Here is a 23,879-nt window from a genome sequence, read left to right on the forward strand (position 1 = left end):
AGTTAATAGGTGGGTGATAATATGTTGTGTAGTTTCACCTCGGAGAGGTGTGGCCCATATAAAAGAAGAATTTACATCAATCGAGACATGTAAGAAGGAAGAGGAAAAAAGTTCAGGGCAATGAGTTACATCCATTTGCCATCAAATTTTTTTTCATTTGTCTTAAACCTTTTTTATATTTTCATATTCATTTTGCCATGTCTTATATCTTTTTATTAAAAGCATGTATCTTACTTTTCTTTAGCAACTATGAAGTGTCTTGTATGTTAGCATTTTATAGATTGATGAATATGATATATATATATTTATTTTTATTTATATTTATTAATAGTCTAAAATCTCTTTAGTTTTTCAGTAAGAAAAAATTTTTTGTAAGAGGAAGTTAGCGTTCAGTAATTCATGTTTTAAAATCTTACTTCATTTGGAAATGACCTAGCTATTTAATAAACTTTTATTATTTAGTTTAGTGTATCTCCAGAAACTTAAGTTACCCCAATCCTAAGAGATTATTTTAGATTATTATAATAATAGATTATTCTATTAAAAATATAATTATTTTTAATAGTTTATCTAAAAGTTTTCATCTCATTTATATATTTATATATATATAAAGAGTTACCTTCTTGTTGACAAATTTAGTTTACCTTAAACCTAGGCACAATAAAAGTATTATATAATGTTGATGACTTAAGACATGTCTTAGTTAGATTAGCATATAATTATATTTAAATTATATTTATATTTAAATAAACATTATATTGAATAGTGAATATTTTTCAGTTCATGTGGACTTGAATTTAAATAGAGCTTATTAATTTCATATTATCTAAAAATAAAGACATATATTGAGACATAGATAATTTTAGATAGACAGGCATAGTTTTCCGCTTGAAATTTAAAATATCTGTTTGTTTTTTTTTGAGTTCCACCAATTTGTTTATGGCTGGAATCCTAGAGAGAGTGGGCTGTGTATCCCAAGGACATGATAAGAGTTAACTTTAGGTTTTTTCTTAGGCCTGTTTTTGTTTCCCAGGCAGAATTGGAGTTCCAAAGAATTTTAACAAAAGTTAACCTTTTCCTAACTGCACATGTAAAAAGAATCGGTTTTGCAATTTCAAAAAAAAATTTTATTTTAATCAGTTTTCTCTGGAGTCTAAAGCAGTCTTGTAAATCAGCAATAATAATGTGCCAATAATAGGTGATGGGATCTCCGGTTGTAATGTATCCATAGGTTTCATAGATGCGTTAACCTTTTTTAAGGTCTGTTAAGAGAGGTCATTTGTTAGATTTCTTTTTTATAACAAAAATAGGAGAGTTTCAAGGAGCAAGATTCCTCAATATGTTTTAATTCTAACTGTGTCTATAAGTTCTTTAGTAGCCTGTAATTTTTCTTTCGTAAGGGGCCACTGCTCTGCCCAAATAGACTTGTCATTCTTCCAAGTTATTTTAATAATTGCTTTGTTTGTTAAATGAGCAGTGGCCCTTAGGAAAAATATGGAATGTATATCTGAGTTTGCCATAGCATAAGTCCCTTCCTATTAGATTAAGGGGTGCATCTATCACATAAGGTCTTAATGTTGCAGGCTGGCCTTTTGGTCCTTCATATGGGTAGATCTGAACATTTTGATAAATTTCTTGTACTTTGGTTTGAGAAATTCCTGCAATTTGGCAAGAGATTTTTTTGTATAGGCCAGGATTTGGGCCATAAGTGATTGGAAATAATAGTAATATCAGATCCAGTGTCAAGGAGACCAGAAAATCTTTTACCATTAATTTTGATACTTATTTTTAGTTGGGCATATTCAGATACCAATGATGTCCATAAGAATTGTTTTTGATCTGTACTGTTGAATCTGCCTGTCCGTGTATCACTAGAGGAGTTAATAGAAGTGTAAGGCAAAAGAAGTAATTGAGCAATTTTGTCCCCCGTTTTGAATTGCCATAGAACCTGAAATGACATCACAATTTGAATCTCTCCTTTATAATTTGAATCCATTATTCCCGGGTGAACATTAATTCCTTTAGAAGTCAAACTAGATGGGCCAAGTAAAAGACCGAAGGTTTGTGGAAGCAGAAGTCCAAAAAGTCCGGTAAGTACTCTTGAAGGGACTGCTTGAGGGTAAAGGAAAAAATCATTTAGGGCTGGTATATTGATGGCAGCATTGCCGGATGTTGAGAGTTTGAGGGAAAAGATAGAATTTGCCCCTTGTTTTTGTTCTAGGGGACCTAGAGGGTCCCCTGTTTGGAGTTTCCTGGAATAGGTTTTCCTTCATTATCAAATTTAGATTTACAATCTTTGGCCCAATGCATTCCTCTACGGCAGCGAGGGCAACTTCTTGGAGGTTTTTTATTAGCCTTCTTAGGGCAGTCCCTTTTTAAATGATTTTTATCTCCACATGTAAAGCATCCTTCATTTCCCTTTTTAAAGATAGAAGCCATTGTCTTAGCTAGCATTTGCGTCTTTTAAGTTTCTGATCACAGATTGTGACAAGCCTTCAAATAATCAATATTAGCCCCGGTCTCACGAATTGGAGGGATAGTTCTTTAACATTCCTGATTTGCATTCTCATAAGCAAGTAATTTCTCTAGCTGTTTCTTGGTTTCTTCTCCTATTACAGTATGGGAAACAGCAGTTTCTAGTCTAGCTAAAAAATTAGCATAACTTTCATTAGGTTCTAACAAAGGAGAGACTTTTGGAGTTGTGCCTGTTGGCACAGGAGGAGCATTTGAAGCAGCCGGGGCAGGGCTAGTAAGAAAATTTTGAAATATTTTACATTGTTCTAATTGGGCCTTTTGTAAAGTTTTATCATCTACTTGATATTCATGCAATAAATGTTCAGTCTGTTGTCGAATATCGTGAGGGCTAGAATTACCTTGAAATGAATGGCAGAATTACAGCTTTCATGAGAGCCCATAGGGGCCAGAAATCAATTGGAATATTTTTTCCCTGCCTGGTGGCTCGTTCAACATTTTCTTTGACCTGGTGTCAAATTTCTAAATCAAAACTGCATTTATCAGAGAACCAAGGATTATATTTAACCACTGTTTGAAAGCAAGCCTCTATTCATTGACGCGAAACTAAAAATCCCTGAACTTTAAACAAATAGTGAAGTAAAGCAGAGAAATAATGGGGCTTTCCAGCCGTTTGACCCGTGTCTTAGTACTTACCGACCTCAATAGGCCCTGACCTCAATAAGCCTGGAGTCACTCCGTCCGAAATGCCACATATACCAGTGTCCATGTTCTGGGTGCCACTTGTTGGGGTCCTTTAATGGACCTGAACCTGGTGGTCCGCAGTCGACAATAAGAAAGTGAAAGAGAGAGCCAGAGGGAAGGGGAGAGAGAGAGGAAGAAAGAAAGAAAGAAAGACAGACGCGGGGACACAAGCTCTGATGGAGCAAAGGTGCTATAATGATCTTTCGGTGAGTATATATAGGCTGTTGTACAAAAATTTCTTTCGACAATGATAAAGATCAGAAAACCAAACGTACAGCAACCTTTACCAAGGGAACGAGGGATTAATAATGGTCACAAGGTCAGGAGACAATCCATATCTCAAGAAAGGGGATTGGGACTAAGCACTTTTGCCGTAAAGAGAATGTTTACTGAAGGTGACTCAAGCCTGTCTCACGTAATGACCTCAGTCCTGGGAGCAGCTTGCTGTTCCACTAGTTTCTGACAACAGAAACTGATAGGGAACAGAAGATTTATGAGAAACAGCATGTAGGAATCCTCTTGTTAAACATTCCCTGACACCATGAAGTGATGGGACTGGATGCCATGATCTTTGTTTTCTGAATGTTGAGCTTTAAGCCAACTCTTTCACTCTACTCTTTCACTTTCATCAAGAGGCTCTTTAGTTCCTCTTCACTTTCTGCCTGAAGGGTGGTGTCATCTGCATATCTGAGGTTATTGATGTTTCTCCCGGCAATCTTGATTCCAGCTTGTGTTTCTTCCAGTCCAGCGTTTCTCATGATGTACTCTGCATATAAGTGAAATAAGCAGGGTGATAATATACAGCCTTGACCTACTCCTTTTCCTATTTGGAACCAGTCTGTTGTTCCATGTCCAGTTCTAACTGTTGCTTTCTGACCTGCATACAGATTTCTCAGGAGGCAGGTCAGGTGGTCTGGTATTCCCATCTCTTTGAGAATTTTCCACAGTTTATTGTGATCGACATAGTCAAAGGCTTTGGCATAATCAATAAAGCAGAAGTAGATGTTTTTCTGAAACTCTTGCTTTTTCGATGATCCAGCGGACGTTGGCAATTTGATCTCTGGTTCCTCTGCCTTTTCTAAAACCAGCTTGAACATCTGGAATTTCACGGTTCACATATTGCTGAAGCCTGGCTTGGAGAATTTTGAGCATTACTTTACTAGCGTGTGAGATGAGTGCAATTGTGCGGTAGTTTGAGCATTCTTTGGCATTGCCTTTCTTTGGGATTCTTCCCCTTCTGTTGCTGATTTGCTAAAAAGAGACTAAGTTGGATATTCTAATGAGTCACAAGGTAACATCTAACAATATACCTGTGCGTGGTTATTGTCGAGTTGCTAAGTCATGTCTGACTCTCTGCAACTCCATGAACTGTAGCACACAGGCTTCCCTGTCCTTCACTATCTCCTGGAGTTTGTGCAAACTGTGTCTCTTGAGTCAGTGATGTTAGCTAACCATTTCATCCTCTGCTGCTCCCTTTTCCTCCTGTCTTCAGTCTTTCCCAACATCAGGGTCTTTTCCAATGAGTCAGCTCTTCTCATCAGGTGGCCAAAGGGTGGAGCTTCAGCTTCAGCATCAGTCCTTCCAATGAATATTCAGGGTTGACTTCCTTTAGGACTGACTGGTTTGATCTCCTTGCTGTCAAAGGGGCTCTCAGTTTGAGTCTTCTCCAGCACCACAGTTCAAAACCATCAATTCTTTGGCGCTCAGCCTTCTTTATAGTCCAACTTTCTCATCCGTATGTGACTACTGAAAAAACCATAGTTTTGACTATATGGACTTTTGTCAGCAAAGTGATGTCTCTGCTTTTTAACACACTGTCTAGGTTGTCAGCTTTTCTTCCAAGGAGCAAGTATCTTTTAATTTCATGGCGGCACACACTGTCCGCAGTGATTTTGGAGCCCAAGAAGATAAAATCTGTCACGGTTTCCCCCTTTTCCCCATCTATTTACCATGAAGTGATGGGGCCAGCAGAGATATTACTTTGCTGACTAAGGTCCGTCTAGTCAAGGCTATGGTTTTTCCTGTGGTCATGTATGGATGTGAGAGTTGGACTGTGAAGAGGGCTGAGTGCCGAAGAATTGATGCTTTTGAACTGTGGTGTTAGACAAGACTCTTGAGAGTCCCTTGGACTGCAAGGAGATCCAACCAGTCCATTCTGAAGGAGATCAGCCCTGGGATTTCTTTGGAAGGACTGATGCTAAAGCTGAAACTCCAGTACTTTGGCCACCTCATGTGAAGAGTTGGCTCACTGGAAAAGACTCTGATGCTGGGAGGGATTTGGGGCAGGAGGAGAAGGGGACAACAGAGGATGAGATGGCCGGATGGCATCACTGACTCAGTGGACGTGAACTCCAGGAGTTGGTGATAGACAGGGAGGCCTGGCGTGCTGCGATTTATGGGGTTGCAAAGAGTCAGACACAACTGAGCGACTGAACTGAACTGATGGGGCCAGATACCATGATCTTAGTTTTTTGAATGTTGAGTTTTAAGCCAAATTTTCATTCTCCTGTTTCACCTTCATCAAATATATACATGTATAATGAAATCTAACTAAAATTTAATCTGGTGGAGAATCAACTTTTTTATAAAAATGAGAGGGTATATGATCACTTTAATTCCTATCGCCATTTTTTTTTTTTTCACAAGGGCAATCAAGAGTCAGTTACTTAAACTGGTGTGTCAAATCCTAAACGCCTGTAACAGGCAAGAAAACAGCTTAGCAGTCCCCCATCAAGCTCTGATTTTTCTTCCAGACACCTAGAATCAACAGTGTGACACTTTCCCCTGAAAACTTAAAAAACTTACTTGTGTCCAGAACGCGGATGCCGATGGGGGCCGACTCCTCCTCGGTCAGCCGGTACCATTCCTTTTGAGGGCTGGGCAGCCACTCCTCCACGCGGCAGGAGTAATTACCCGTGTCCTGGGGGCTGGCCTGCAGCACGGTGAGCCGGTAGAGGAGCGGGGAGAGCATCTGAAAGCGAAGCCTGCCCTCCCAGGGGCTGCCCTCTGGGCCAAAGACAGCATCTGCGCCCACGCTCAGCAGGGCTGTCCGCTCTGTGGGGTCCTCTTCCTCCTCTTCATCCACCTCCACTTCCTCCTCCTCCTCCTCCTCCTCCCCATCTTCTGGCCCAGGGCTACCCCTTTTTCCTCCAGCCTTAGTCCTCAGGGAGTACCAGGCCACAGCGAAGCGGGAGTCCTGGCTGGAGCGAGACACGATGCTACAGTCCAGCTGGAAAGCTGCCTTCTCGAACACCGTGGCATTGGGGACCACTGTGTCCACCTGCAGGGCAGCATCTGTGGGAGACAAGGCTGTTTTAGTTTCTGCTCAAAACAACTAAATGTCCACCATTAAATATGTTTTAGGAATACAGTAACATACAAGAGAGTTCCATGCATCTATTGAAAGGAATGAGGGGGCATTGTGTACAGACAGGAGGAAGGAAATTCAAGAAAAACTGTTAAGAGTACGGCACACTGTGTACTCCGGATGTCACTCTGCAGAAGAAAATGTGTGTGTGTGCTCAGATGCTCAGTTATGTCTGACTCTTTGTGACCCCACGGACTGTAGCCTGCCAGGCTCCTCTGTCCATGGGATTTCCCAAGCAAGAATACTGCAGTGCGTTGCCATTTCCTACTCCAGGGGGATCTTCCTGACCCAGGGATCATACTCGCATTCTCTTGAATCTCCTGCACTGGCAGGTAGGTTTCTTTACCACCAGCACCACCTGGGAAGCCCCATGGAAGAAAATAGAAAATACATTTTATTCTATTTGCTTGGAATATCTGTGGAAGAATTCACAAGGAGCTGGTAACATGGATGCTTATAGGAATCCAGAGGGAGAGGGGCACACTTTTCACTGTGATCCCTTGTAGTGGTTGAATAGATTTCTGCCCAAAGTTATGTCCACCTGGACTCTCTGAATTTCCTTAATTGGAAATAGGATCTTTGCAGATATACTTAGTTAAGATGTGCTCATAACTGATTTGGGGCAGGCCTACATATCAGGAGGGAAGAGGGTACACAGAGACACATGGAGAAGGACACAGAAAGGCAGAGACAGACTGGAATGATGTAGTCACAAGCCAGGAAACACGGGGCCATGAGAAGCTGAAAGAGACAAGGAAGGACTCTTCCCTGGGAACTTCAGGGGAGCAGGGCCCTGATAACACCTTGATTTCACCCTTCCAGCCTCCACAACTATGACAGAGCAGATTTCTGTTATTTGAAGCTACGAAGTTTGTGCTAATCTGTTATGACAGCCCTTGGAAATGAATTCACCCCCTTAGTAGCTTTTGAATTTAAACTGTGTGTGTATCGGTTTTGTTGGCTACAACACAGGAAACCCAAGGAAGTAAACATTCTCCAAGGATTGAAGCCAATCACAGACAATAAACCTGAAAGGGCTCCTTACTCCAAGTATGGAATCCCCAGGAGGATAACATGGATAGTGTCCTCTCAATGGACGTAGGAGATTGAGATAAGAGATAAGAGATAACCACTAAGAGATAACTGAACAAGTAAGTCGTATCCCACAGACGCTACCAGACGGCTCTATCTGTTTCTTTTGCAAGTTTGGGCTCTCTAGAGTAGGTTCTAAATGTGTAATTCACTCCCTACCTCCTCCCTTTGGCTCAGTTTATGAAATGCTCACGCAAAATGCCAATGTAGCATCAACAAAAATAGACCGAACCGGATTCTACTTGGATGACAACCAAATAGGAACCATTCCCAACTACTGTCCTGGGCTTTCAATGAATGGGCTGAATTGGCTTGCAGGTGAACACAAAACTGGTTACCGCCACTAACTTGGGGCTCTGCTAAGCCCCTCCACATTCCTCTCTGCACATCTGGAATCTCGTGTGCACCACTGGACACAAAGCTTAGGAACCAGCTATAGGTGATGGGCACGGTGCATCAACCCACCTATCACCAGGGACGCGTTGGGGGGCAAGGTGGAGGGGGGCAGTGATGGTGGTGGCAGGAGACGCTGGAGGGGCCAGAGGGCAGAAAGTGGCAGGACAGGAAATCGGTCTGCTGGCGACTCAAACTGTCTCACTCATCAGCTTACCCCTCCAGGGAGCACAGCTGATGTGCCAACAGAGAAAGGCTGCACTGGCCCAAGTGAGGCATTGGACCCATCATGGCAAGGTGGTCAGGGGCTGTGAACATTCAGTTCCCCAGAAGGGCCTCTTCCATCTAGTATCCCTTTCTGTCTTCTAGTCTAAGGCTCACAATTTTTTGGAGCCCCTTCAAGGGGCTTCCCTGGTAGCTCAGAAGGTAAAGAATCTACCTGCAATGCAGGAGACCCAGGTTTGATCTCTGGGTCTGGAAGATCCCCTGGAGAAGAGAATGGCTACCCACTCTAGTATTTTGCCTGGAGAATCCATGGACAGAGGAGCCTGGAGGGGACTAACACTCAAATGCCTTGTTTACATTAATCACTCAACACAAGTTTTTTGAATAAAATTAATTTTTACCTTCCCACAAGCCCAGTCCCCTTAACATGCATGCCTCTCTACCAATTTGGTTTTCTGCATCTGTCCCCTTCTAGAAAAGGCAAAACCATCTCCCGGGTCAGCCTTTAACACTCTTTCCTTACTTTCCCATGTTTAAGCTAGAAGAAAAAAGTTTGTCCCTGCCCCACCCAGAGGTCATGCTGATACTTCCAAGCTGTGACCTAGACCAGTGACTCTGGTCTGTGATCCACTCTTGGGGAGCAATGTGGTTTCCCCTCTCCCCTGGTGAACCAAACACAACTACTAATCTATTCAGCAATAGTCCCATCCTGAAGAAGCACAAGCTGGAATCAAGATTGCTGGGAGAAATATCAATAACCTCAGATATGCAGATGACACCACCCTTATGGCAGAAAGTGAAGAGGAACTAAAAAGCCTCTTGATGAAAGTGAAAGAGGAGAGCGAAAAAGTTGGCTTAAAGCTCAACATTCAGAAAACGAAGATCATGGTATCTGCTCTCATCACTTCATGGGAAATAGATGGGGAAACAGTGGAAACAGTGGCAGACTTTATTTTGGGGGGCTCCAAAATCACTGCAGATGGTGACTGCAGCCATGAAATTAAAAGATGCTTACTCCTTGGAAGAAAAGTTATGACCAACCTAGATAGCATATTCAAAAGCAGAGACATTACTTTGCCAACAAAGGTCCGTCTAGTCAAGGCTATGGTTTTTCCTGTGGTCATGTATGGATGTGACAGTTGGACTGTGAAGAAAGCTGAGCCCCGAAGAACTGATGCTTTTGAACTGTGGTGTTGGACAAGACTCTTGAGAGTTGCTTGGACTGCAAGGAGATCCAACCAGTCCATTCTAAAGGAAATCAGTCCTGGGTGTTCATTGGAAGTTCAGTTCAGTTCAGTTCAGTCGCTCCGTCGTGTCCGACTCTTTGCGACCCCATGAATCACAGCGAGTCCGTAATGCCATCCAGCCATCTCATCCTCTGTCGTCCCCTTCTCCTCTTGCCCCTAATCCCTCCCAGCATCAGAGTCTTTTCCAATGAGTCAACTCTTCACATGAGGTGGCCAAAGTACTGGAGCTTCAGCTTTAGCATCATTCCTTCCAAAGAAATCCCAGGGTTGATCTCCTTCAGAATGGACTGGTTGGATCTCCTTGCAGTCCAAGCAACTCTCAAGAGTCTTCTCCAACACCACAGTTCAAAAGCATCAATTCTTCAGGGCTCAGCCTTCTTCACAGTCCAACTCTCACCACTGGAAAAACCATAGCCTTGACTAGATGGACCTTTGTTGGCAAAGTAATGTCTCTGCTTTTCAATATACTATCTAGGTTGGTCATAACTTTTCTTCCAAGGAGTAAGCATCTTTTAATTTCATGGCTGCAGTCACCATCTGCAGTGATTTTGGAGACCAGAAAAATAAAGTCTGACACTGTTTCTACTGTTTCCCCATCTATTTTCCATGAAGTGATGGGACCAGATGCCATGATCTTCGTTTTCTGAATGTTGAGCTTTAAGCCAACTTTTTCGCTCTCCTCTTTCACTTTCATCAAGAGGCTTTTTAGTTCCTCTTCACTTTCTGCCATAAGGGTGGTGTCATCTGCATATTTGAGGTTATTGATATTTCTCCCGGCAACCTCGATTCCAGCTTGTATTTCTTCCAGCCCAGCGTTTCTCATGATATACTCTGCATAGAAGTGAAATAAGCAGGGTGACAATATACAGCCTTGATGTACTCCTTTTCCTATTTGGAACCAGTCTGTTGTTCCATGTCCAGTTCTAACTGTTGCTTCCTGACCTGCAGACAGGTTTCTCAAGAGGCAGGTCAAGTGGTCTGGGATTCCCATCTCTTTCAGAATTTTCCACAGTTGATTGTGATCCACACAGTCAAAGGCTTTGGCATAGTCAATAAAGCAGAAATAGATGTTTTTCTGGAACTCTCTTGCTTTTTCCATGATCCAGTGGATGTTGGCAATTTGATCTCTGGTTCCTCTGCCTTTTCTAAAACCAGCTTGAACATTAGGGAGTTCATGGTTCACGGATTGCTGAAGCCTGGCTTGGAGAATTTTCAGCATTACTTTACTAGCGTGTGAGATGAGTGCAATTGTGCGGTAGTTTGAGCATTCTTCGCATTGCCTTTCTTTGGAACTGGAATGAAAACTGACCCCTTCCAGTTCATTGGAAGGACTGATGCTAAAGCTGAAACTCCAATACTTCGGCCACCTCATGCAAAGAGTTGACTCATTGGAAAAGACTCTGCTGCTGTGAGGGATTGGGGGCAGGAGGAGAAGGGGACAACAAAGGATGAGATGGCTGGATGGCATCACCAACTCGATGGACATGAGTTTGGGTGAACTCCGGGAGATGGTGATGGACAGGGAGGCCTGGCGTGCTGCGATTCATGGGGTCGCAAAGAGTCCGACACAATTGAGCAACTGAACTGAATTCCTTTAGTTGCCATATTTCATAAGCAATGCCAGGCGATTCTTAACTCTTAGAGCTCTTTTATTTCCAATCTTCTATATGTTCAACTTATATCAGAAAAAAAAAGCTCTGAGGTACATCTACATAAAGAATCTTAGGCAAGCAGTAAAAATGGTGGTCATGAAATTCTTTCAATGACATGCGGAAAGGCTCACAAAAGAATGCTGGGGCGGCAGGGTGGGAATCACATGAAATAGTAAGATGCTGACTTCATTTAGAGAGAGACACACACACACAGAGGGAATATGAAGATATGTTGTTTACTCGCTAAGCTGTGTCTGACTCTTTGCGATCTCATGGTCTGTAGCCCACCAGGCTCCTCTGCCCATGGAATTCTCCAGGCAAGAATTATTGCAGTGGGTTGCCATTTCTTTCTCCAGAGGATCTTCCCGACCCAGGGATTGAACCTGTATCTTCTGCCTTGGCAGGCAGATTCCTTACTACTGAGCCACCAAGGAAGTCCATGAAGATATACAGACAGTGAGATTACAGACTTTTTTTTTTTTGGCCACACCATGCGGTAGGATCTCAGTTCCCCCACCAGGTACTGAACCAGTGGCCCCTGCAGTAGAAACTCGGAGACTTAACCACTGGACTGCCAAGAAAGTCCCTACAGATAATTTTTTATTTCAAAACTGTATTTTTCTGTTTTCCAAATGCTATGTTATTAGTATGATCACCTTATATAATCAGAGAAGGAAGTGAGGCAGGCAGACAGCTGGTTAATCTAGGCTACTCAACTGGCTAGACAAGAGGCAGACTCAAGGCTGCCGATTTAGGGGCCACACTTTGAGCACACAGGGTGGCAGGAGGGAAACCTGGGCAACCCCTCAGTCTGCTCAACATACTGGCAGTGTGACACTTCTCATTAGGCTTTGGTTCTCTCCAGAGTACCTTACACTCAGGGCCCTGGTGAGGACTGAACATGAACCTCCCCTCTGTGGCTGGGAGGGATGCAGCTGGCTGCCTCCTCCCATGCTGCCTGGGGCCTCATGTGGGGATCTACAAAATGGGTGGGAGGAGGAGGGAGACAGCGATCAGCTGCTGTATCTACCATTTGTCTTTGGGGAAAGACATGCAGCACATTCAAGGCAAGGGGGAAAGGGGAATAAAGCTCATGAGCAATACATCTCAAAGCAGAGGCAATTCCCTCTCCAGCTTAAGCAAGACAGGAGGGCAGAGATAGTGTCCCTCTCCTATAACAAAGGCTGTATCTGCTCACTGAAGTGTGTGCCATGATGTGTGGGGCGGGCATAACCGTGAGGCTCCAGGATTCCACCAACAAAAAGAGCTGCTCTACTTAGATGTGAAAACATCATGAAAGCTTCCCTCGGCACCAGTGACCACAAACAGAACCCTGGGATGCTCAGAACATAAGACAAAACATTCCTCTGGATACAGGTCCCAGTGCATTTCTGCCCCATGTCCTTCAGGGGACTGTCCTTAACTGACCTGTGGTCTGATAGGGATGAGTGATGACATGGTGTTTCAGAGGACAAAGGAATCCTGCACATCTTTGCTTTAATTATGTGTTTGAATATGGAACAATAATTCTACCCAGTAATTATGCACATTTGGGTACTTTAGAACCAACAATAAAGAAAAGCATGAGGCTGCACAGAATAGTCATTAGCACCAATAAAATTATTAGGAAGTGAGAGTGTAAAGGCTACAGCTACTTCATTTTCTATTTAAATCGTGTGAATCAATTCTTTTCCACTGAAAATCCACAAACTGAATTTTCAGAACCACATGATTATACTGTTTCAAGATTTTTGCCACCTGTCTGAATCTGAATGTACTCTTTGAAAAGAAAATATTCTAGTCTGTAAATGGGCTTCCCTGTGGCTCAGTAAGTAAAGAATCCACTTGCAACGCAGGAGACTGCCTACAACGAGGGTTTGATCCCTGGGTCGGGAAGATCCCCTGGAAAAGAAAATGGCAACCCACTCCAGTATTCTTGCCTGGAAAATCCCATGGACAAAGGATCCTGGTGGACTACAGTCCACGGGGTCACAAGAGTCTGACACAACTGAAGCAGTTGAACACTGCTCTGTATAACAAGCTCTAGATTCATCCACATCACCAGAACTGACTCAAATGAAGTAAGTCAGAAAGAGAAAAACAAGTATCATATATTAACACATATATATGGAATCTAGAAAAATGGTACTGATGAACCTATTTGCAGGGCAGAAATAGAGACGGCGACCTAGAGAACAGACTTTACGCAGCGGGGAAAGAAGAGGGTGGGACGAATTGAGAGAGTAACATTGAACATACATTACCATATGTAAAACAGATAAGCTGACGGGAAATTGCTATATAACACCGGGGGCTCAAGCCAGTGCTCTGTGACAACCTGGAGGGGAGGGATGGGTGGCGGGCAGGATGGAGGTTCAAGAGGGAGGGAACATATGTATACCTATGGCTGATCCACGCTGTTGTGTGGCAGAAGCCAACACAATATTGTAAAGCACTCATCCTCCAATTAAAAATAAATTTTAAAAAGTATTCCAGGCTCTGGAATAAGTGACAAATGTTATTCTAGTTAAGAAATGGAATCACCTTAGGCCAAAGCCAGATGTGCAGTTTTTCACTCACCAGGGGAAAAAAAGATCTCAGACACCATGAATGCAAATGTAAAACGTAAATGCTCATACATTTAACTGCAAGTAACTAATTAATTGTATTAATTTAATTAACAATGGGTTCATTTTGAAATTAATTTTATGCAACGCATAAACGATCACAGAGGGGAACCACCAAAGGGAGAGGAGGCCTGGGGAGGTTAACTCTCACCTGGTCGAGTGACGCGAACAGCCATCTGGCCAGCGGTGTCCTCAGCCTGTTTGTACCACGTGCCACTGGGGCTGGGCAGCCACTCCTCCACACGGCAGCTGTAGGTGCCGCTGTCCTGCACGGCCACGTTCTGGATGAAGAGCCGGTACACACCCGGGGAAGGGCTCTCCAAGTGCAGCCGGCCCTTCAGGTTGTTCTTGGCTGCCTGCTCTCCGTAGTGGAAGGTGGCATCGCGACTCAGGCAGGCCACGGTCTCCCGCTCTGGCTGGTTGGGCTTCCACACAAACCATTCCACCAGCAGCTGTGAGGCTGCGCTCGTGCGGTTCAAGACCACGCACTCCAGCTGCACCTGCCGCATCTCCAGAACCGACAGGTTGCCCTGTGCTTGGCTGAGCTTCAGGCGGCTGTCTGCAAAAGTGAGGAAAGAGAAGTTGCCAACAGGCAAACAACGAGCCACTTGCATGCAACCTTTCCCAGTGGACGTTGAGTGCATGACTTCCAAAGACAGGAGGACAGTGGCAGGCTCAGGTGTGCACTCTTGAGTTCTTGATCATGGGTCTGAGTTCCTGAGTTTCAAGGAATTTGCTGTTACAGTAGCAGCTGCCCCCAAATTTATAACCCTCATAGATTCAGATGCTTAGGAGAGGACAAGCATGCACGGTAGATGACTCCACGTCCAAGTGACAGCAGAGCATGAGGAACGTGGCCAACTGGAGGGGCTGGCAGGGCAGAGATGGAAAGGGCATGGTGAGAACCCTGCTGGAAGTAACAGCAAATGTTCAAAACTGACCACATATGGCCAGAATATGCTGAGCCATCAACCTCAGAGGAATAGCAGGGGAAAGCCAGCTTAATATGTACACCAGTTGGTCCTAAGAATTGCAGTTCTTACCTTCTCTACCAAAAAAAAACAAAAACAAAAAGACCATAAGGGTTTCCTCTCAAGATGGGAGCAGAACTGATCTAACATTAGTAAAGAAAAGACTGATATGGATGGTGGTTTGAAACCTCAGCCAATCAGATTGTTCTCCAGAGAAAAAGGTCATTAAATATGGTCATTAAACATGCTTTGATGGCATCCCTGCCATTTCAGAAGGGTCCAAAGAGCCTCTCTGGACTAAAGGGGTTAAAAAGCTATGAAACTGCAAATGCACAGAAGCCCCTAGAAAGAACACCTCCTGAGTCAGGGAAGGGGAGGAACTTTCACTTTTCACTTTTCCACTTCAACACTGTCACAATATTTTATAAGGCACATTTATTCCACTTTTGTAATAAAAGGTCAAAAAATTTAAAAAACAACTGAATATTTTAAATAACCAATCTCTGAAAATATATACATACTCTCATCTCAAGGTTGAAAGATTATTTTCTCCTTTGTGGTTTTTAGTATTTTCCAAAAGTTCTATGAGTGTATGCTTTCTTATTAAAGGGGGTAGGGGGGACTGGAAGAAGTAGGGGAGGGGGAAAAAAGAAAAACATACAAACTACAAATCTCAACTGGGGACCTCCCTGGCAGTCCAGTGGTAAAGATTTCACATTCCAATGCAAAGGGTGTGGGTTCAATCCCTGCTTGGGGAACTAAGATTCCACATGCCTCATGACCAAACAACAAGAATGCAAACAATAAAAACAATACTATAACAAATTCAATAAAGACTTTAAAAATGGTCAACATCAAAAAAAATTTTTTTTAATCTCAACTAAAAAGGGGGAAGGTGTTGTTTTAATCTGTGTCCTGTGAGTTTTCTGTTTATAGTGTTAATATTCCCCATTAACAGAGATTTCACTAGCTGTGTTTTGACAAGGATCCTTACAGCCCTTGTGCCCCAGTTAGCTTGCTGCTGAGAGTCTGTTATCCCCAACAGGGAAATTCCCTTGATAAATTTAGGCTGTACCAAGAACTTCTCAGTTTCAGCACAAACGAGAAAAGGGAAAGGAGGAATGATGACTAAGAGGAAACACATGCTGGGGGAGGGCTGAACGGCCTCCTGATGGGGAAAATGGTCAGAACTGAACACAGACACGAAGAACAGAAACCCAAGAGAGCATCTGTGGGGCTAATGGCAATCTTCAGCTCTCAAAAGCCCCAGGGACTGGCCTGCAGGCAGGGCATAGGTCACTGGAAATACCAACAGGAATCATTTAGACTGGAGTTTCCTGTTTTATGCCTCAGAAGGGGTGGGCGATGAGGCAGATGAGAAGCCCAGGACCGGGTGGCCTGAGAAATACAGTATCCTGAGCAGAGGAGGGGACCAGCCCCATGGCATTCGGCCTGGGCCAGGCCACCCCTTCTGCATCTGCTTTCATTTGCTTACAGAACAAACTTTTATGGAGGTCTCCTGGGAGACAAGCCGTGAGAATAGCATGGTGCGGAAAACAGGACCTGTGCTCACTCCTGGGGCTTCCCGCCTACTGATTCTGAATATATAGATAGTAAACAAGTAACACATAGTGACTGATGATAAACGAATGTCCGCAAGTATAAACACGAACAGGCAGTTCATAATGACTTATATACAAAGAGCTGTTGCAGGTGGTGACGTGCTCTGAAGAGGCTGGAGAAAGGAGACACGGAGTGATTGTTGTTGTTCCGTCGCTAAGTCATGTCCAACTCTTTGCGATCCCATGGACTGCAGCACACCAGGATTCCCTGTCCTTCACTGTCTCATGTTTCACGTGCACACATGAGCTTGCTCAAACTCATGTCCATTGTGTCAATGATGCCATCCAACCATCTCATCCTTTGTCGTCCCCTTCTCCCCCTGCCCTCAATCTTTCCCAGCATCAAGGTCTTTTCCAATGAGGTGATTAGGGTATCATTTTAGTTAAAATGAGCTAGGAATGCCTCTCTGAGGAAGAATGAGATAGATGGACATCTATGGTTAACATGTCCTAGGGTGAGAGAATAACAAGCACAAAGGCCCTGGGGGTGTCAGGGAAAGCAACCAATATTTACTAAGGGTGTCATGCCAGTGGCTGGGGATCCAAAGGCACAGCACCTGTCCTCTAAGTGCTTACAGCATAGTGGAGAAGAAATGAAAACACCTATTATACTATTCGTTTTCTGTGGAACCCCTGGTGACACAGGAGAAACCAGCGAAGGCTTCCTGGAAGAGGTGCTGAGTGAAGTCTTAGAAATGGGCTAAAGACAGGGGAGAAGCGTCAGGGGAGGTGCACTCCAGGAGAGAACAGCATACGCAAAGGCATAGGGGGGCAACACAGTATCCCACAGCCCATCAGGAAGCACCAGTAGTGGTAACGGTGAACTACAGGGCACGCAGGAATGCGGGATGGAGAGGAGCGCAAGGCCACATTATGTGAAAAGCGCAAAGAACTAAACTTTTCAACAAGGAGAAGGGGCTCCCTTCACATATTTGAAAGGGTATCACTTAGACTAATCTCGGGTTGTTGTGGGACAGACCTAACACCCGAGAGGGAAATTACAGGGAAGGGGACTTTCTAACAACCAGGGCCACCCAAAAGTGGAACCAAGTGGGTGGAGGCAGTCAGCGCTCCCTCCCTGGAAGTGCGCCAGCAGAGGTCAGGGAGCAGAGCATAAACAGGATAAAGGCCGCACTTACAGGACCTGAGAGGGGCCGAGGGGTGATTCGGTCCGGACAGGAAGGGCTCACTCCTGGACTGGGATTGGGTGAAAAGGAAGAAGGCGGAAGCAGATGAAGGCCACCAGAAAACGCCTTCCGGGCAGGAATCCTGGGTATGGAGCTGGCACCAGCCCGAGATCCGGGAACACCAGGGGCCCTGCCTTGCTGCCCCTTGCGACCCCTGTCTGTCCCTTGGGCTTTTCCCTGGTGAAGATGCTGTCTACAACAGCAGAGTCAAGAATGCACCTCTGAGTTTGCCATCAGTACCAGGACCCATGAGGTAAAGTGGACGGCCCACAGTGTACTAGGCTGACACTCTGTGCCACACTTAATCCAGCATGAACCTGCAGAGCCTGCCACCCCCAGGCAGTCTCTCTGCGCTCCGCCCACTGCCCAGGCTGCACCCCTGCTCTTACCTGGCCGCTTCACAGTGACCTCCGTGCGCCCTGAAACCTCCTCTGCCAGTTTGTACCAGGCATAGTTGGGGCTCAGCAGCCACTCTTCCACATGGCAGTAGTAGCTGCCGCTGTCGCTGACCTCGGCTCTCTGGACAGTGAGGCTGAACAGACCTCCGGACGCGTGCCTCTCAAACTGCAGCCTGGCTCTCAGGCCCTCCTCCTCGGCATAGGTGCCATACTCAAAGGCAGAGTTGTGGGTGGTTTTGAGGATGAGCTTGCCGTCGGCGTCCGAGGGCTTGTGAACATACCAGAGCACAGCGAAGTGGGAGTTCTGGCTGGTCTGGGACTTGACTGAGCAGTTCAGCTGGATGGGCCTGTTTTCCACCAGGGTGAGGGTCCGCTTTGATTTGCTCACCTGCAAATTTGTCACTGCAAAGCAAAAGGGGGCGCTTTAGCAGAATCACCACATAGTCCTGGAAATGCGGCCTATCCCAGGTCCTGCCTCCAGGTTCCCCATCTAGCACAGTTCCTAGAGGACCCAACACTGACGGGCTTCCCTCAAAGCATGGCTTGACATAAGGAAGCAGCACAGACCCCACCTCACCCCAAACAGCCTCTCCTGCCTCTGCCTCGCCTCGTCCCCAGCTCAGATCCTCACTGCCTCTCCTGGCTGCTAAGCCCGTCACAGAGCCTCCAGGGAGAGTTGGCAAAAACACACACCTGCCCATAGCATTTTCCTGCGGAAGCAGTTAGCAGCTTCCAACTGCTCATCCTGTTTAGAGTATGCCCGCTCCATGTCCCTCATGAGGCTAAAGGTAGGGGTGCTCTGAAGAATAAGACGGTCCTGCCTGGAGATGCTCTCATCACTGCACCCCCAGATCTGGGCTTCGGAGAGCACTCACTCACTCAATGTTTTCTGGGATATGCGAATGAATGAGTGGGTGAGTGGGTGAGTGAATGAGAGTGAGCTGGAGAAATATGGTAGCAGTCGGTGGGAGGATGCTGGGGTGCTCTTCTTGGAGGAGGGGGAAGGAGAAGGTAGAGAAAAAAATGATGAACAATGGGACAGAACAGAGCTAACTCCAGCCCCCACTTCCCCTCTCTCCTGATCTACCCTACCTAATTAATTACCGTGCTCTCCTTTAAAGTGCCAAGAAGCCACGGTCTAATGAAATATATCTTATGAAGGTAACTGGAGATTTCACCCACTTCATCATTATTATACTTGGCTCTGCTTCCCCTACTCACCATCCTCCCCTTACTGAGAAAGAGGGGAAAAAAAAAAATCACAAATTTTAGTTTCCCTTAGGAAGCTAAAAGTAAAAACATCATTTTACCCTCACCCTTCTCTTTATACTGTGTGTGTTGAGGACCAAATCAGCTAAGAAAGAAACTCAGGACAAGGCACAGACCCTGATAGGGAGAGCAAGCTGGGCTTCCTCCAATGAGTCTGCCCAGAGGTAAGGCCAGGGCAGGTTGGCCTGGGCCTGTCTCCAGCATCCCTGCTGATCAGTCTCTTGATCCAGACACAGGACTGAGTCCACTGGTCATGCCTGGGTCTCTCTGTCAGCTCCAGCCGACTGGCTCTCTTAGAGCTGAGAGTGGAAAGGCAGGATCGAGGTCCAAGTCCCATACCCCAAGGCAACTGAAACTTTCGAAAGCTCCAGACTGTCACCTGGACACCAGGCTAAGCCACAGACAAAGGTTCTGAGTGACTGAAAGGATTCAGCAAGCTAAGTATAGCAGAGTCCAATACACAATACCATGACTACAAAAGCAACTCTCAGGCTGTGTCTTCCGGTGCTAAATCAGGTGACACTCTTCACGAAGCCGAATTCACATACCTACAGACCTTCTCAAGGCATCAACACATGTGGTTGAAATAACCTGGGAGAAATCCCCTGGGCCACGACCCCACCCTTCTGGTTTCATCTTTTTTGGGCAACAAGCCCAGTCTCCTGCCTTATTCCTTCTTCAAACGCACAACATCCCCAGGGCACTGGAATCCAGGGCAGGCTTCACCAACAAGCACCCAAGCTCTGGAAACTAGATTCACGTTAACCTGCCAGTCGACTTTTCAGATCCGATGCCTCTAATACTTGAAACAACCAGCTCCCTTTTCATTCCTTTCCAACCCGATTCACTGCATGCAAATGATATCTATATCAGAGCAAATGACACCACCTGAATTGTCTGGTGCTTGGCCAAAATAACTGGGTTGTTCAGTGTAGAATAGAAAGAGATTTAAAATGTATTATTAATTGGGGCCAGATTATTTTTGCAACTGTTACTAAGGAAACCTCCATTGCTATAGTAACTGCATATGTTAAACTGTATTCCTATGACTAAACTTCAACTAGTCACATGGTCTGAGAACAAGAATCCAAGGAAGAGAAATGTTTCAAAGCATTTCAGGTGGTTTTTTTTTTCTTCCTTTCCACATCAAAATATTGTGAAGTGTCGAAAAGCTTGAAAGAGAGGCATTTTTGAAATCTGGTGCATGTCTGACAGGTGGGCAAGGGGTCAGCTCCATGCCTACGTTCTGAATTTCCTCTCGCGTCTCAAGGACAGAAAGGACCTTTCCTGAAGCCCAGGGGAGATGGCAGCCTGCACCAGTAATTAGGAAACACTCTCGCATCCTACCCGGCACTGCCCTGGGCGATGTGCGGCCAGCCGGCACCACCTTCCTCTATGGGGTGGGGAGAGCCCAGCCCCCTTAAGAATCAGAGGCATTTTCATCTGCAAGATGAGAAACATCACAGCATTCACCTCCGAGGAATGTTGTGCAGATTAAAAAGCAATATTCTACAGAAAGAAATTAGCACAGAGCCTGGTATACAATAAACATGCAGGATGTTTTCACCATTCCCCTTTCTTTTTGGTGTCTGGGCTCAATCCCACATTCAAAGCTCCCTACTAAGTCAAGAACTGCCAATCGTAAGTTGCACACTTCCTACAGAAAGTACTGTCTGCAGACTGGCAGTATCTGTGTCGCCTGGGAGCTTGTTAGAAATGCAGATACACAGGGCCCACCTCAGGCCTCCCGAACCAGACCCTGCCTTTTTTAAAACAAGATCCCCAGGTGGTTCCAATGCACCTGAAAGCCTAAGAAACCTTTCAGCTGCGAGAGTGAATGGAATGGAGTTAGACAATAAACACAAAGGTGAAAGAAAAGTCGCTGAGGACTTGGTTAATTCCCAACCATGAGTCAGCAGGAGGAAAAGGTAGGAAGATGGGTGAGAGGCTGCAGGCCAGATCCTTCCCACACCCCACATGTCTGCACAGATACCAGGCACTTCCCAGCTCCCAGAGCTGGACTGTATGCTGTTGGAGAGAAAGGCTTTTTCTGTACCTGGAGAGTCTCCATCTGAGGCCTCCGATCACCTGTGGACCTGCAACATCAGCATCATGTGGAGTGAAGACACTGACTTACACTGTGCCCGAGGCCCAGCGACCTGTGGTTTCAGGAGCCCTCCAGGTGATTCTGATGCACCAAATTTGAGGAATCACTGGTGTGGCACCGAGGTGGCTGCAGGTAACTCTGGAGATAGCAGTTTCTGCACAGCGGCGTGAGCAGTAGCCAGAGGGCAGCAAACAGGCAGTGAGGAGCAGAAGGAGAGAGGGATGGCTCTGTCTTTGTTAGAGATCTGTGACAGTCATCAGTCATGTTACGACTACAGGGGGCAGTAGCTGGACAGCAAGGGTTTTTCAAATTGAGGGACATAAGTCAGCCAGGAGACTGGGAGAGAATGAAGGAAGGGCTGCAGGAGAAGTGTGTGTGTGTGTGTGTGTGTGTGTGTTGTGTGTGCACGCATGTGCAAATCCTATCCATCTTCAAGAAGGAGGGGGACTTCCCTGGCAGGGCAGTAGATAAGAGTCTGCCTGCCAATGCAGGGGACACGGGTTCAATCCCTCGTCTGGGGAGACTGCACATGCCTCGGAGTAACTAGGCCCCTGCGCCACAATTGCTGAGCCAGAAGCCTGCAACTACCGAGGCCCGTGCACCTAGAGCCTGTGCTCCAACAAAAGCCACCACAATGAGAAGCCTGCCCACCAAACGAGAAAGCCCTCACAAAGCAACGGACCCAGCTCAGAGAAAAATAAGTAAATTAAAACAAAACACTACGGCTAGAAACTTCTGCAACCAACTTCCCCCAACCCCCATAAACAGAAAGGAGGGGGCAAAGGCACCTGCTAGTCAGCAGTTACCACACCTTAGAGTCCCTACAGCCTTAACACCACCTTAGCACCCCTCCCTTCCCTCCCCGTGCTCATACTGGTTGAGCCCCTAACTGTCTCCTTCTCAGACCTTATACTCCAGCCTCAGTCTCACCAGGGAGAGCCTCCTAGGCTGCAGACAGGACCTCGCTGCTCCCAGCTTAGGGCCTGCCTGTCGCTCCCCACATTGCAGTTCTCAACAGGACAGCAATGCTCTCAGGGACACCAGGGAAATTGAGGTTGGGGGAGGGTGGCGGAGGGAGGGTACAGAATATGAGATGGCCTAAAGCCAGTAGATTCTGTAAACCAACCTGGGTTGACTCTGCAAGAGGTCTCTGCCTCGCGTCTCGTGTGACTTTCACATGACATTAATCGAAGTGAAAACTTGGTGGCTAGTACCTAGCACTTTTCATTTTGCTATCAGCACGATACTTTTTGTTTTTTTCCACAGCTTTAACATATGCTAGGCAAATCAAGGGAAGGGTTTCCTTTGCTTTGTTCAGCATTATCTCACGAGTTGCTCAGGATCTTGGAAACCGGTCCAGACAGCAGTGCTGCTCAGAAGTGGCACCACTGACACAATCAGGCGGAGCAATGGGGTGGGGAGCAGGGCCTCTGCCTGGCAGCAGCATGAACTGGGGACCGATCCTCCCACAGTAGCCACCCCCGAGCACTGACATGTTAGAGTTTATTGCTTTATTACAAACTACTTCTAAAAAAATTTCTCCATTCTGCCACCATAAGGGCATTGTAACATCATTGACTCAATGGACATGAGTCTGACCAAACTCCGGGAGCTGGTGAAGGACAAACAGGGAAGCCTGAAGTGCTGCAGTCCATGGGGTAGCAAGCAGTCGGACACGACTGAGCAACTGAACAACAGTGAACAACAACAGCAACAATTCTTAAGGATTCCATGAATTTTATTTTAGAGTAGGAAAGGGACTACTACAAACTGTTATTAAAAAAAGGAGAACATAATAAGTGCAGTCCCAAGTCTTATCTGCCCAGTTTAGAATATTCTTACTTCACACAATTATGCGATCCTTTCTATGTGCTAAGCAGTGCTCTAAGCCTTTTATAAATATTAACTATCTGGTCCTCACCAGACCTATGCAATAAATATTACCATCCCCAGTTCTATAAAAATACTTGCTCAAAGTCATACTTCTGATAAGTGGTAGGGCCAAGATTCAAACCCAGGCTGTCTGCTCTGTCCTTGCTTCTAACCTTCATGAACTCTGACACTCCACGCTGTCTTGTAGAAGTGGGGCTCCCCTGACCCCTGCCAACCCAACCTCTCCCCAACCCTAGGCTTCAGTCACAAGCACGCTGCTGCCTCCCTTGTGATGTTCTTTACTCACAACTCTGAGCCTGAAAGCTGTGCTGCTCCTTCCTGCCACCCACCCCCATGCAAACTGATTCTCCGCTCAACCCTGTGCCTACCCCCTGGACTAGCCTCTGGCCAGCCTGAGAGGCAAGCCCTGTGACACACCCATCAGTGCAGCTACAGCACCCAGCACAGAAGGTGGCACACAGCAGGTGCTCAAACATGCTCGTAGAAGGCACTGGGAGGGAGGGGCAAGGAGAAACCAGCAAAAGTCAGGAAGTAGAAACAGCTAATTAGGGTAACCTAGACATGCCCTGTCTGCCTTACCTGTCTGCAGATAGAGCACTGACCCTTGCTCACT

The 23,879-nt window shown here is 45.7% G+C and overlaps 1 protein-coding gene across 5 annotated transcripts in view; it reads right to left on the reverse strand.

The window, feature by feature from the left end:
• Nucleotides 1-23,879, reverse strand: part of IGSF3 (immunoglobulin superfamily member 3) — a 131,937-nt gene that overhangs the window by 17,849 nt on the left and 90,209 nt on the right. For 4 of the 5 annotated variants that reach the window (XM_069601779.1, XM_069601770.1, XM_069601755.1 and 1 more), the window contains 3 exons: nt 17,989-18,399; nt 13,971-14,378; nt 6,022-6,510 (listed from right to left, as the gene is read on the reverse strand). In XM_069601779.1, the coding sequence (XP_069457880.1) occupies nt 6,022-6,510; nt 13,971-14,378; nt 17,989-18,399 (1,308 nt within the window). Of the gene's footprint in view, nt 1-3,451; nt 3,983-6,021; nt 6,511-13,970; nt 14,379-17,988; nt 18,400-23,879 lie in introns of those variants that run through there. The other variant, XM_069601790.1, reaches the window with a different exon arrangement.

This window comes from Ovis canadensis, chromosome 1, assembly GCF_042477335.2.
Source record: "Ovis canadensis isolate MfBH-ARS-UI-01 breed Bighorn chromosome 1, ARS-UI_OviCan_v2, whole genome shotgun sequence".
In the NCBI taxonomy this organism is placed as follows: domain Eukaryota; kingdom Metazoa; phylum Chordata; class Mammalia; order Artiodactyla; family Bovidae; genus Ovis; species Ovis canadensis.